The 14,824-nt window shown below is 41.7% G+C and overlaps 1 protein-coding gene across 1 annotated transcript in view; it reads left to right on the top strand.

Annotated features, from left to right (window-relative positions):
* The window catches only part of ADGB (androglobin), a 542,000-nt gene that overhangs the window by 15,362 nt on the left and 511,814 nt on the right, over positions 1 to 14,824 (top strand). The window contains exons 2-3 of the mRNA XM_075596533.1: positions 2,417 to 2,579; positions 13,064 to 13,156. Coding sequence (XP_075452648.1) covers positions 2,417 to 2,579; positions 13,064 to 13,156 — 256 coding nt within the window. The remainder of the gene's footprint in view (positions 1 to 2,416; positions 2,580 to 13,063; positions 13,157 to 14,824) is intronic.

The raw sequence follows: 14,824 nt of genomic DNA, 5'->3' as shown, positions 1-14,824 counted from the left end.
CACACATACACATACGTACTGACGCACGCACACAACCCCTCACAGCCGCATGCACACAACCCCTCACAGCCACGCGCACACACACAGACTGACACGCGCACACACACACCCACGCACGCACACACACACACTGAATGACTGACTGACTCCCGCACGCACACACTGACTGACTGAGGCACACACCCACGCACACACTGACTGTGTGTGTGTGTGCGTCAGTCAGTCTGTGTGTGTTTGTGTTTCTGCGTCAGACTCACTGACGCGCGCGCACACACACTGACTGACGCACACACAATGACTGACGCACACACTGCATGAAGCTGTAAAGGAGGGAGGGGGGGAACTGGATTGATGTGAATGGGGGACAAACAGAGAGAGGGGGAGGGGTGAGGAGAGAGAGAGGAGCGGGAACATTACATCCCGGGCAACGCCGGGTCTCTCAGCTAGTATAAAATAAACGTAAAGAGAGGGTGCATACCATTCAATGATGGATACAAAAAAAGGAACAACAGGACAGTCACTCTTATACTCCCAGAAAGTGAATATATCATTTACGTGAATCACTATCCGTATTTGAAGTGTGTGTGTATATATATACATGTAAATATATATATACATACAAATGAGCATACAGTAATATTTCCATTTGCTATTTGCCTTGCTATGGAGGGTTTTTGTCACTTTTTTACTCACATAACTTCACATATACATACATATATAATATATATATATATATGAAGTGGAAGTGTATTGTGTGTATTTACCTACACACTCACTTCACATTTCAGTAACATACATATACATCTAAATAATATTCACATATACACGTTTGCTATAAATGGAATTATTACAATTTTACATTATATACACGTGCAATGAATGGAATAAACACTGTAATAAGTTTGAAATCGCCTATCCGAGCTGCTATGCATGCAGGCTGATCCCTTTTCTCCAGCTTCATTGAATGTACTATGAGGAAGATCATGTGACCAGATGCTAGTGCACGTTTAGAGAGAGGGAGGGCAGTGCTGACAACGGGGTGTGCCTGGGTTTGTGACAGGACATGAAGGGGCGGTGCCTTAGCAAATGCTTGTTAAAATAGAATACAAGAAAACTGGTCTTTCAAAGTTGTTTTTTTAAAAACAGAAAATGCTAAAAGTATTATTTCTTACTACAGAACTGATTTATTAAAAAAAACACACATGCAGGATATAGACTGAACTGCAGCTTTAAGTTTAGACGTTGAGGGACTATACACTAGCATAGACCATGAATATGGTCTAAAAGCAATAACCCACTTTCTAAACACAAGAGGCAGATGGCATGTGACACACAACATCTTCATCATGGATTTGCTCAAATTCGTACTAACAAGAAACTATTTCCTTTTCAACAATAAACTATACCATCAGCTTAGGGGCACTGCAATGGGAACCAAATGTGCCCCTACATATGTAAATAAAACTGGGATGGTGGGAATCCCAAGTAGTCTTCACTGAAGAGATGGAGGAATACACAGAGCATATTGACATCTGGGTCCGCTACATCGATGATGTGTTCGTTTTGTGGCGAGGCCCGGAGGGAGCTCTCAAAGAATTCATTGGAATACTTTACACCAATGTGTTTAACCTCCATCTCACTTTGGAACATGATAGACATCTCATGGGTTTTTTTTAATACAGGTTTGAAGCAGTGGGTCTCCGGAGCTGAACCCCATTAATTTCAGCGCCAGGGACTCCCTCCTGGAGATACTAAAATAAATAAAGCACTTGCCTCTTTAATAGCTGTTTTTCTTCTACTGTAATATTTTCTTGCATATCCCCCCCTCCCCTTTACATTTCTGATATGCTTAATATGCTTAATACCCAATCCTGTAAATACCTCAACTGGAGAACATTGAAAAAAAAATGTAGATTTAGGTTTAAATTTATTTTATGTTTGTTCTGTCATACCGTATTTGCTTTAAAATTAACATTTCTTTTGATAAAGGATTTTCTTTATTCTCCAAGATTGAATCCTGTTATTATTATTATTATTATTATTATTATTATGTTAAATATCCCTTAAATAAATCTTGCTTTCTGACCATAGAGTAAGTCTTATTGTGAAGCTTCTATGTATTATGTTCCTCTTTTGGTGAATATTTTACTATAGTATGTACAGTACTGTATATGTTAGGAGCAACGTCCAATATTAATAGGGTATTTGTGGGTTGTTTTTGGAGAGCCATCCTTATCTTCTCATCTTTCGCAGGTATCCTATATTGTATTATTTTATATAGTTATATATTGTTATAGCATGCACAATATTGTTTGTGAGAATGTATGTGTACACTGTTAATATATTGTATACTTTTAAGTTAAAATTTGTAATTAAATTTGTCTTTATTGTTTGAACACTATCTTTGTATATTTAGGATAGGATCATTGGTTTACAATACATTGGCTGCATCAGTTGAACCAAAAAAAGGAAAGTTTCCAATATGGCCAGAATGGAATGAAACTGATATTAATTCCGAAAAATGGGACACAGGAAAGGGTGCAAAGGAGAAAGAAAAACCTGGAAAAAGTCCGATACTAGTAAGTTGAATATCAGATTTTTTTACAAGTAAAATATGTATATATGGAAATGTTTTATATATGAAAGTCCCCCGTCTATTCAGTGAATTGTCCAACCCCACTAAAATGTATATCCATGCCAAATACATTTTAAGTTGTAAACAGTGTCTACTGTATAGGAATCGCATCTTTTAAGTTCCCATCAATTTTATTGGAAACAAAATAAGCCCGAAATGGGTTTACCTTCAGATGGTCACAGGCTTGAAATGTTTTGACCAAAGGATTGAACTAAATGACCGTTACTTATGAAGAAAAAATATAGATAAAATACATAGTAATGTACTAAATAATTTGTCATATTGGATATAGCATTGGGGCGGGGGTTTCTTGTCTTTCATTGTATACATTAGATCACTATCCCAAGAGCACTCCAATGGACACAAATATATATACAATGTAGTAGTTGGCTTGCTAAAACTGTGTATAACAAAATAAGCACCTACAAAAGGTGTGTGACATGTTCTTAGGTCATACAATTGTTAGCAGCCTGAGGTAACAAACGTGGTTATTTATTAAACTGCCATTTGAGGCATTATCGCAAATAACTCACATTGACTTCAACAGGACTTTAATGTGATAGCACTCCGGTTCACACTATCACAGTTTAACCCTTTGAGTGCTGCAGGGCCGGCAGGCCCAGAGTGCAACGGCCCCTCCAGCACTCTCTTCTCTGAAGCGGTCACGTGATCGCTCAGTCACTGAACGGGAGGGGAAAGAGTCATCCCCCTGCCGTCTGCCATCATTGCAGATCACATTCTGGCCAACGGAGCGCAGGACACAATCTACCCTAAGAGAACGGACTTTTTTGGGGGGGATGTACAGTAGCTACTACGTCATGGGGCACACAGGGTGCCAGAACCCATGATGTAGTAACTGTGTCCCAGGGCACTCAAAGGATTAATGAAAACAGCAGCAGATCATTAATGCTCATACTTGAGATCCGACTCATACAGTCTTACAATCAGCAGATTTGCAGTATGTACTGTGTGTTGTCTATAATCAGGTTTGGCGAAACAAACTTTTCTGTAACTATGACCACAACAGCAACGTGCCCTAAATTATTGGTGTTTTTCCTCAGCACTTGTTCAGAGTACTAGAACTATCTGTAAATTAATTTGTAACTTGCCACCCTCACACGTCTATATAAGACAAGACAAAAGTTACAACGTATTGTACACATTAAATGGAAGAGTAAAGTATCAAAGACATCTGTGAAGTGTCTTTAGTTTTTATGTATTTTCAATTAAATTATAAATTCCTTGTTAGGACAAAATAATTATAGTATTTATGTAAATAGAACAAAGTGGTTTTTGTAATTGATCTTATAGCAGATAATACAGACAGACGTGAGTGATGATGTCTGGAAACTTAAAATGTTACCTTTTTTTGTACTGAAACTTTATTAATTTTTGAACAGTTTTTTTACAGGTAAGAATTCATATAAAGCATTATTAAATGAGAGGGGTGGGGGGCTGTGACAGGGTGAATTCAGTATGCCTGGGAGGCTTATGTATAGGTCTGCAGTCCAGCAGTGACCTGGTTAATCACAGCTTTGAAAAGGCTGGGTTAATTAACCAGGTCCCAGCTGCCTCGTTAAGGGGATTGAAAAACACAGACAATTGACTTCTGGAGGAAACTTCCAGACTGAACCAGAGAAAGACATGCTGAAGCTCTGAAGAAAGAAAGAGCCTGCAATAAGGTCTGTTTATATTGGAACTCTTGCTCTTCTGTATAACGGACTTGAGAAACCCTTGCGGGGAAAAGGGCTAAGCCCATATCAAGGACTTATGTTTTTGTTAACCCTATATATGCTGAAGATAAGCTCTGTTTTGTGTCACCTTTTTAGGCTAAATAAGCCTATCGTGTCATTGCGTTGTCCCTGCAACATATGGTGTATGAAGTGGGATGCTGAGTAGCCTCTGCATTTGAAGGGCCAATAAAGAAAAAAATGTAACAAGAGTTTCTGTGCGAACAGGCCAGGCAAAACCAACTACTACTGCACAGCAGGCAGAGCGAGATTAAAAACGGGCCAAACAACATGGACTATTAATGCAGGAGCAGGCCAGGCAAACCCAATTACTACTGCAGCAGCAAGCCCAACTCCTATCCTAGCAGCAGGTAGCCCAGGAGGTAAGCAGGCCAGGCAAAACAGCAAACAGACCAGGCAAAACCACCACCAACAACTACTGCAGCAGCATGCCCAGCAGCAGGCAGCACAGAAGGAAAAGCAGGCCAGGCAAACTGGATTACTACTGCAGCAGCAAGCCCAGCTCCTTGTCCAGCAGCAGGCAGTCCAGGAGAAAAACCAGGCCAGGCAAAACCGTGAAATAGCCAAGCTACTGGTTTGGTCCCCTTCTGCTGCTGGACCAGAACTTCTGAACAACCCCCTGGTTCACATGAGGAAAATGAGTCTGACTGAGGACCTAGAAGCTCTCCTGTTAACCTTTGAAAGGGTTGCCAAGGCCCGTCGCTGGTCCATAGATCGCTGGGCAACTGCTTTGGTTCTGCTTCGCATAGGAGAAGCCAAGGCCTCATATCAGGGTCTACCTGCAGATCAGGCTATGGACTATAAGCAGGTAAAAGCCACCATACTGGATCGCTTAGGCCTGACCCCAGAGGCCCCAGAGGCCTACCGGCAGCAGTTCTGGAACTTGAAATGTTATCTCTAAGGCAAGACCCCGGATCATAGCTCAGCGCTTACTGAACTTGTGTACTCGGTGGATACAGCCCGAGTAGCGCACTAAGGAGTCGATTCTTGAACAATTTGTTTTGGAGCGATTCCTACAGGTGATAACCCCTTCCGCATGCTAATGGATAAATTGCATGCTGCTACTGCACCGACACACTTTATTCGAGCAAATACCCAGTATGTACCTGGCAGATACCTGGAATGCGCCGCTCCTCACCTCTGACAAGCCCCGTTGCGTTTGCCTTCCCAGCCTGGGTTCATGCCTGGCTGACGGGCGGCTGATCTGTTAAATGATAATGATTAGGATTTAATAGGCTGCAATGCTTCGCGTGTCTACCAGATGGCATAAATTCATGAATTGTAATGCAGTATATATATATATATATACTGTGCAGTATTGCAGCCAGCGGGAATAAAATGCTTCAATCCCTGCCTGGAAAATACCTCAATGCACTCGGGCAGAAAACAGTCACAAACCTCAATACACCTGGGTATACCCGAATTCGTGGGACTAGCCGAGCTCGAATAAAGTGTGTCGCCAGTGTAAACCCTTAACTGTGGCTGTTGAACTCGTGGAAAACTTACTTGGGGCCGAGGTGACCCATGGGGACCACCTGAGGACCTACGGACACCTGCGGGAAACAACCGGGGTCCCCGCAGCTGTGGGGGCCCCAGGACCCACAGGGACACCCAAGGGCCCCCAGACACCCATGGGAACCACCCAAGGGCCCCAAACACCTGTGGGAACCACCCGAGGGCCCCCAGAGACCCGTGGGGATGACCTAGGGACCCCCAGACATCCTATGGGGACCACCTGTGGACCCCGTTGGGGCCCACAGACACTCACAGGGAGAACATTGTCTTTGCCAGACAGTATGAGAAGGTGGTAAAAATTGATGTGAATGTGATGCTGAGATAGTGTGTACGTACTGTAGGTAGTGAAGAGTGATGCTTAGGTGACATCCCTAAGGAAGGCTTTGGTGAAGGGAGAGGAGACAGGTACAAACAGGGGAGGGAGCGGTGGACATCAGTATATGAAATAGAAAATGTATAACAACATAAAACAGTATCGTTGTATTGAATATAGACTTTCAAAGATGTGTAAGTGAATATACTCACATAGTTTTGTGCGTATAAAAGCCCATCAAATAAGTGACATGGTGGATAGTGGGTGGATGATGTAGATCTTTCAAAGGGAAGAAAAGAAGGGACTTATTGCGCAGCATACAACAGCAAATTTAATTAAATAAAACCGCAAACAGACCCCCCTGAATGAAGACTTACAATAGTGCTATCATTCAGGACACATAACAGTTCTTTAGGGGAGACAATCTCTCCATTCTCCGATGCTGGATAGGAGCGTTGGTGGTCGCTTGGTCTCAGGCTTGTGTTACATCCGTATGCGGCCGCCCGGAAACAACGAACAGCCTTCAGCAAGGTTCCTCCTTGGCTTCTTCCGTCTGGTCAGATTCTCTTCCCCTCTTTGCTCAACTCAACATGTTTCACTCGTGGAAACCAAGCTTCGTCAGGAGTATTCAAATGTCTACATCTACCACCACTAATACAGGCCTTAACATAATTCTATGGGCCAATTGAAAATATCAAATTAGATAAGTAAAAAAGAAAAAAAGAGTCTACAGAGCCAGTATTTACCTTCATAATAGATCATATACAAGAAATGTAAATAAAAAACAGAGAAAAACATCATAAATCTCACTTCATGACTTAATCTTCTTCCTTTGGGATCATTTAGTGCTCCAATGAGAAATAGAGCGACATAGAAGATCAATATCAGTATTCTTTAAGCATTCCATAAAATAAGTTCATCAGAAAACTCCATGAAGAGATATAAAGTTTAAGTGCTAGGGTACAGTTGCTGCCGTCACATGGTACTTGAGCCAATCGAATTGTGGGAACTATATCCCCAATCTGATTGGTTGTTGTACACCATGTGACTCCCTTTGGATGACGTCACATCCTTTCCCCCAAAAAACAGTGCCCCATGGTCTACTATAACCAGATTGGGAATATAGTGCTGTGTTTGATTTGACTATGTAATGTTTTTTATTTAGGCCTGTTTTTTTAATCCTTCCCCATATCTTGCTATAGTGGTAAATGATGCTCATATTATATGGGCATGATGTACCCACTGTACCAATGAGTGGGTGAAGGGTGGGGGTAGTTGCCTTGGGAGGATGGTTAGGCCTCCTGGGTGGGTAGTGGGAGAGGGTGGGTTAACCCCTTAATTACTATAGCGGTTATTAACCGCTAAAGTGATTAAGGGGCTAGGGGACATTAGATTGTATTTTGCTATGTATTCTTTCTGGCAACGGAGGACATGGACCTGCAGTATGCTGACGAGGACGCCCTTCATATTGCCAGTGGTAAATATAACGGTTTTTATTTACTTTATTTATGCTTCATGGATAATGTTGTGTTTAATAATGGACAAATAATATATTATCCATTTCTGGATAATAGTTATTTTGCCCATTACTGTACAGTATGTGTTTTGGTGGGGGGGATAGCGCAGGCCAGCGGTGACCCATGGGGACCACCTGAGGACCTACGGACACCTGCGGGAAACAACCGGGGTCCCCGCAGCTGTGGGGGCCCCGGGACCCACGGGGACCATTCAAAGGCCCCCAGACACCCATGAGAACCACCCAAGGGCCCCAAACACCCGTGGGAACCACCCGAGGGCCCCCAGAGACCCGTGGGGACGACCTAGGGACCCCCAGACATCCTACGGGGACCACCTGTGGACCCAGTTGGGGCCCACAGACACTCACAGGGACCACCTAGAGGCCCACGGAGCCTAGCAGTGACCACCCGAGAGCCCCCAGACACCCGTGGGCACCCCCCGGGTGCTCTGTGGGATATACGGATACCCGTGGAGACCACGGGGGACCCCCGTCGGCCTGTGGTAATAATCCTGTGTGTAAAAAAATAAATATTGGTTTTTATGTGGGGGTACGGGGTGGATGGGTTGTGAATTGTTGTTTATTAAATATTGTAATGGTTTATTGAGGGCCTAGGAGGTGGGTAGTAGGGCTGTTGTGTGTATTTTTTTTATTGTGGGTGAAGAAGGTATTGTCCCCAAGGATGGGTGTTTAGGCCTACCGTAGGATAGTGGGGGAGGGTGGGTTAACCCCTTAAATACAGTAGCGGTTACTAACCGTTAAGGTGATTAAGTGGTTAGGGGACATTAGATTGTCTTTTTTTTTTTTTTGTATTGTTTGTAGCAACAGAGGACATGGACGAGGATGAGGACGGCCTTCATCGTGGCAGCCTGGCAGGGGTGAGTGCAAGATTTATTTACCTTATTGATGCTGCTTAATGTTGTATTTTATTTTAAATGGGCAAAAGCACTATTATCTATATCTGGATAATAGCAATTTTGCTCATTGCTGTATGTGTTAGGGGGCGGGTGAGGGGGGTGTATTTATTTAAAAGCATTGTTTCTTTTTTGGGGGCACTCGATTGGTACCGCAGGCCAGCAGGGATCCCCGGATTCTCACGGGGATCACCCGGGGGCCTATGACTTCCACGAGGATCACCCGAGGGCCCACGGACTCTTGCGGTGATCACATGGGGACACCCACCAGCCTGTTGTATTAATGGTGTGCTGGAAAAAGTGTAAACAATGCTTTTTTGACTGTCTCCATTTCTTCATGACTTATCACTGTTTAGTGAATCATGCGGACTGGCATAAAATGGCATGTTTTGCTCGCAGGGCTGAAAAAATGCCTTTTAAGGCCGATAAAGCACTGTTATTACTGCTTAGTGAATCGCGCTGCAGCCGGTATCGGCCTTAAAAGTTACTTAGCACTCTTAAAAGCAGTTATCAGTGCTTAGTTCATCGCCCCCAATGAGTTAAAATTTTCCTTTTGATGTTACTCAAATACTCAAGAATACGTACAGTATATTGAGGGGCGTAGTGGTCTTTCCTACGTACTGGAGGCCACATGGCACTCCAGCATATAGATCACATGATCTGTTTTACAGGTCAGGTGACTTTTGATCTGAAATATTTTATTTGAATTGTAGTTTGTCCGTTGACTTAAATTTGCAAGCTCGACATCTAAAGCACCCATAGAAGCCTTTGATCTCACTAAGCCAATTAGTTTTTTCCTTATCACGTTTAAATGCACTAGGTACCAGTTTGTGCTTCAGGTTTTTCGATTTCCTAAATATCAACCGTGGGTTTTCTGGGACATTTTGTTCTTAGGACTGGATCGCTTCTGACTAGATGCCAGTGTTTTCGTACTAGTTGTTTGATTTTATTGGCATCTTTATCATAATTTGTAAGGAAAGACCATTCTACTTTATTCTTTGTATCTATTTTCTTATTTTTAACCTGGATTATGTCCTTTCTTTCCAGACCACAAGTCTTATTTAGAGCCTCATTAATTTTATCGTGTGTGTAATTCCTACCTAAAAATCTACCACTTAGTAATTTGGATTCAAAGACATCATTATCAGTACAATGCCTCGTAATTCGTCTATATTGCCCGTAGGGGATATTCTCCACCCACCGTGGGTGGTGGCAGCTACTATTTAAAATGAAGTTATTAATGTCGACTGGTTTAAAAAAAAGTTTTAGTTTTTAGTTGCCCTTCTTCTACATAAATCGTAAGATCTAAAAAATCAATTTGTTTGACTAAAATTGTATGTGAATCTAAGATTCTTATCATTAGAGTTTAAAATTGACATGACATTTTGAAGACTTTATGGATTTCCTTTCCATATAATTAAAACATCATCTATAAAACGCCGCCAGAGGACCAAGCTCGCACCGAGCCCTACATAGGACAAGATCACGCTATCCTCCCAAACCCCCATAAAGAGTTTCGCGTAGCTCAGTGCGAAGGGAGAAGAGAACCTAGGAACAGAAGGGGAACAACTGAAAAATAAGAATATGAAAAAAACAGTTATGAGTACATCTTTCTCAATGCTCTAGTGCCCTTCGGGATAAACAAGAGTACAAAATGGGGGAAAGGGAAAACCAAGGGACTTACATAAGGGGACAAGTCTCGCACCCCTATGAGTAGGGAAAACAAGCTCGGCAACCCGGAACAGCTGCCAAGCCAATAGTATAATGAGCAACAACTGCACTGTGTTATAACCATATAACTTAATTTAGGCAAGAAATAGTTATGCCCGAGCCATAAAGATATAATTTTCTATTACTCAAAACAAGGGTATATATACTACGTGCCTCACAAGAGGGGTGGGGGAAAAGGGAAGGCCGGAGAGAGAGGTGCCTTTGGTACTACTCCTACACCTACGAATATGAAACTGCTCTCTCTCTCCTTGTGCCCTCACTGGCCAAATTTAGCCCAAAAACTTTCCTCCTCCCATGATGCAAAGCCCATAAAACATTCAACAAATTTAAAGGAAGGACCTTTCCAGGACAGGCCAAGGGCTTAATTTCCCATGACCATAGGGCGATGAAACAAACTTTATATTGGAGGGGACAAACAAGGCCCTCTCAGGGTTATTGTGCCGTGATCTCGGTATCGGCAACAATAGGCCAAGATCACTTCACTCTGGACTCAATTGGGGAAAGCAACAAGAGAGGCCACATGAGACGGACTGGAAGAGTCAATGCCTGATACTCGATAGCGATCCAGTCAGATGTGGTGGTGCAGACACAGGTAGCACATCTCTAGGCCACACACGACAAGGTTTCCTGCCAAATCAGGTATGCTTTGTTGCCGTTTTTATATTTACCGGTCCCAGCCAAGATGTTCTCACCAACCGCTTTACCTCCAGATCACTGCCCCGGGCTGGAGGCTCCAGTCCAAGCTTTTGTTTGGGATCCCGGGCCTTGTTCCAGGTCCTTCATCGCAAACAATGTGCCATCTCTAATCATCACCAGGTGAAATGGGAAGGCCCAGGGATATTTCAGTCTGGCTTCTTTCAGTCTAGTCGTGATCGGCTTAAGGACCATTTGTCTGGCGAGAGTTGTAGGTGATAAATCCTGGAAAGTGGGCAATGGTAAGTTTTTAAAAGACAGGTCAGTAGAACCTCTGATTGCGTGAATAAATACCTCTTTTATTTTAAAATAATGAAAACGAAGGATGACATCTCTTGGGAACTCCAATGCAGGGGGTCATGGGTGTGGCATCGATCCATTTGCAGGGATTCATCCATGCGGTCAGGTAATTTTTGGCTCAACCATTTAGAAATGAACTCCTTTAGATCTGTCGTTGTCTCCGGAATGCCTCTAATTCTAACATTATTCATTCTTTCCCGGTTTTCAGAGTCCTCCTGTTTCTCGGAAAGTTCTAGAACATTTCTGTGGAGTACTCCCAGCTTCTGCTCCGTCATGTTCTGGGCCTTTATTGATTCATCCAATTTGTTCTCCACTATGTCTGTCCTCTGACAGAGCGCTGCAATGTCTTATTTAAATTCTTGTAAGGCATTTTGTATTTCAGAGTGTGGGGACCTTTTAGATCGCCATATAAGTCTCTTATGTCATGTTTCATGGCCACTTGGGATATCGGATCATCCTCCGAGTCCGAGCCTGATTCTACCGTCTGCGCAGGCTAAGAGGCCGAGCCAAGTGTGGGTCCTCTCTTCCCCCAACTCTTGATTTTTTCTTTTTCGGAGCCTTGGGAGCCATTGCTCCACTTTTAGTGGGCTGACCCGAGTTGTTTTGGCAGAAAATCTTGCAGTGATGCGTGCTAAAAATTGCTTTTGGTCTGCGGGCATCTTGGATCTCCTACACTAAGCCGCCATCTCCGCCCAAAATTTTACATTTTTAAACACCTACATACATACTTTATTATCTTCTACTCATAAATATATAGTGGCTTTCAATATTTGTATAGTGCTGTGTAGGGATGCAAATATGTTTGATATCACTTAGTGTGTTCATCAATTTTGCATTTACTTACTGTATACAGTAGAGGCAACTCTTATTCTAACAAAAACCAGTGGCAATTCCCCAAAAGACCCAGGAAATACCCAGGTACATTCTGAATACATGCCTTAAACTTTCCTTAAACTAGCCCCAGCATTTCTGCATTGATTAATGGCCTATCAGAATAACAGCGGGGGTCCCTGGCAGTCCCATTCAAACTGAATTGGACTGCCAGGGATCCCTGCTGTGTTAATCCTATGGGTCGTTAGTCAATGCAGAAATGCCTTAAACGTGCCTCAAACTAGCCCAGAACATACCCAGCACATACCCAGCACATACCCAGAATGTAACCCGGCTAGTTTACAGCAAATGTTAGAATAAACGTTGCCTCTACTGTAAAATCCAGTACCTTCATTTTGTGACATTGTCAGCGAATGGTGATGCCTTCCATTTATAACCTCTGTCAATTGTATTTTCGTACTATGAATTGCAGCTGCGGTCTGATATTGAACATGAAGTTACTCAACCATTCAATTCAGAATACAGTATGTGCTGCAGAAATAGAAGCACTGCAGTATTCAGTCCTCAGCGTTCAATTAAGGAAGCTATTTTCTTGTATCTATAATCCACAAAACTTGTTGAATAGGCATGTTTAAATTGCACTCATAGCTACTTATGGTATTTCCTTGTGAGCACATTGCAAAAACTTATGTTTTGCTCTGTGAAGATGTTCTCAGAATTTCAGAAAAGGTTTACCGTACTATCAATGACATGGTTGCCACATTTTGTATTTTCCGTTAAGACAGATTAAAAGAAAAAAATAAATTTACTAAAATGCTCCAAATCTTTTACTTTTCATTACTTTTCATTCATTCATTTTTACAGCACTTTTTTGATGATCCTGAAGGGAAGATCGAACTACCACCTAATCTGAAAATTCATTCCTGGAAGCGTCCACATGAATTCCTAACAAGCATGGTAAGAATTGCTGTGACTGGACAGCAATATTGAAATTGTACAGTATGTCTTGTATAGGAAGCCCTGCCATGGCTTAATGACATTGTGAGGCTCTAGACAAAGACAATTGCCCTCAGTCCTTAGTAAGCTGTGTATGACTCATATTAACACTGCGATTCACTTTAAATTAAAGATAGAAAAACCCACATCACTGAATTATTAAAGTGATTCTAAAGATTTGGATTTAAAGTATTATTTTCAGTTTTTATCTGTATAAAACTTTAATGATTTGAAACCTAAAAATCTAAATTGGTTATAATTGGTTGCTTTTTAAGAATTACAGTATGTTATATTTCATAATAGACTTGTAATATTTCTTTAGAATATGAGCCAATTTCTTATTGGCTGGAATGGTCTCTTATGTGTCTTCTAGCACTGGATGGCCTTGTATGGAATAAGAGAACATAACAAATATGACCATAACAGCATTTACATTACTTTTTTTGCTTTTCGTATAATATCCACCAAGTAAAACTCGTCTGACTAATTACCTATTTCTGACATATATTATGCTTTAAAAAAGCTTGCTATGCAGCTCCATATGATTGCACCATCAACTTATTGATAATATTTGCTTGTAGGGGCATTCACATAAAACCTTTTTTGTTTGGCTTCATTGGTTTCTTCGGAGGCTATTTCATTCCATTTATAAATTACTTCGGAGTAGATAATGCACAATGATTTTGAAAATAGGGTTCAGGAGAATGCAGCATTTAGTTTCAAAGGATACATAAAAAATCAAGTTTTTGAGCAACACAAATTGCTTCTTAGAACCACTGTTCATAGCACAGATAGTGAGATTCACAAAGCTCCAATAAGTGATCGAGAGCTTCAACCTGCCATTGAAGTTACAGGTAATGACATTCAATGCGGGATCAAGTTCTGATACCCATTATCTCCCCATTTTCTGCACAACTAAAAGCATCTCAGGTTTTTTTTAAAATTAAATCTCCTAGTTTCAAAACTTGCACAAACATTCTGCATCAGATTTATTAAAGAGGGATATGTCATTGATTTGAAATAGGAATGATTTTCCTTGATTAAATCTGGTGCCATTTATTTGGCCAATTTTGCAGCCGTGGGTGTATTTACAAAACAATTCTGGCAATATAGTGACTACTAAGAAATGTGTTTTAATTCTGGTGGGTGATATGTGTCAAGTGTTACAATCTGGAGCATAAACATTTTTTACATTTTTTTTTTATGTGCATATCTTTGTGTTAGTGTATGAAGGTGATTCACATGTACCCAATTTTGCTTTATTTGCACCAGTGAGTGTTGGAATTGTTATAAGAAGAGATAAGGGGGAAATAATGACTGCAAAATGATATTGAGCTGTATCAAAAATTGATTCTAAAACTGGTGTTAAAGTATTCTACCAGGTGTGAGGTGGCTTTAATTTCTTGTTTTAAGAAATCTGCACCAAATGTAAGAAGCAAGATTAACAAGCGTTGTGCATATAATGTACCAGTGGCACAAACTGACACTGATTAACGTGATCCGTGTGTAACGGTGTTTCCCCCCCCCCCCCCCAATCTCACATTGGCCCCTTATGTGAGGAAACTGCCCCATGTTACATGTAATGTAGTGTGGTGCACCTGCTGGCTTGCAGAACTCCTGAGTCTTCCG

This window comes from Ascaphus truei, chromosome 4 (assembly GCF_040206685.1).
Source record: "Ascaphus truei isolate aAscTru1 chromosome 4, aAscTru1.hap1, whole genome shotgun sequence".
NCBI lineage: Eukaryota > Metazoa > Chordata > Amphibia > Anura > Ascaphidae > Ascaphus > Ascaphus truei.
The sequence above is the reverse complement of the archived record's forward strand: the minus strand, read 5'-3'. Positions and strand labels throughout refer to the sequence as shown.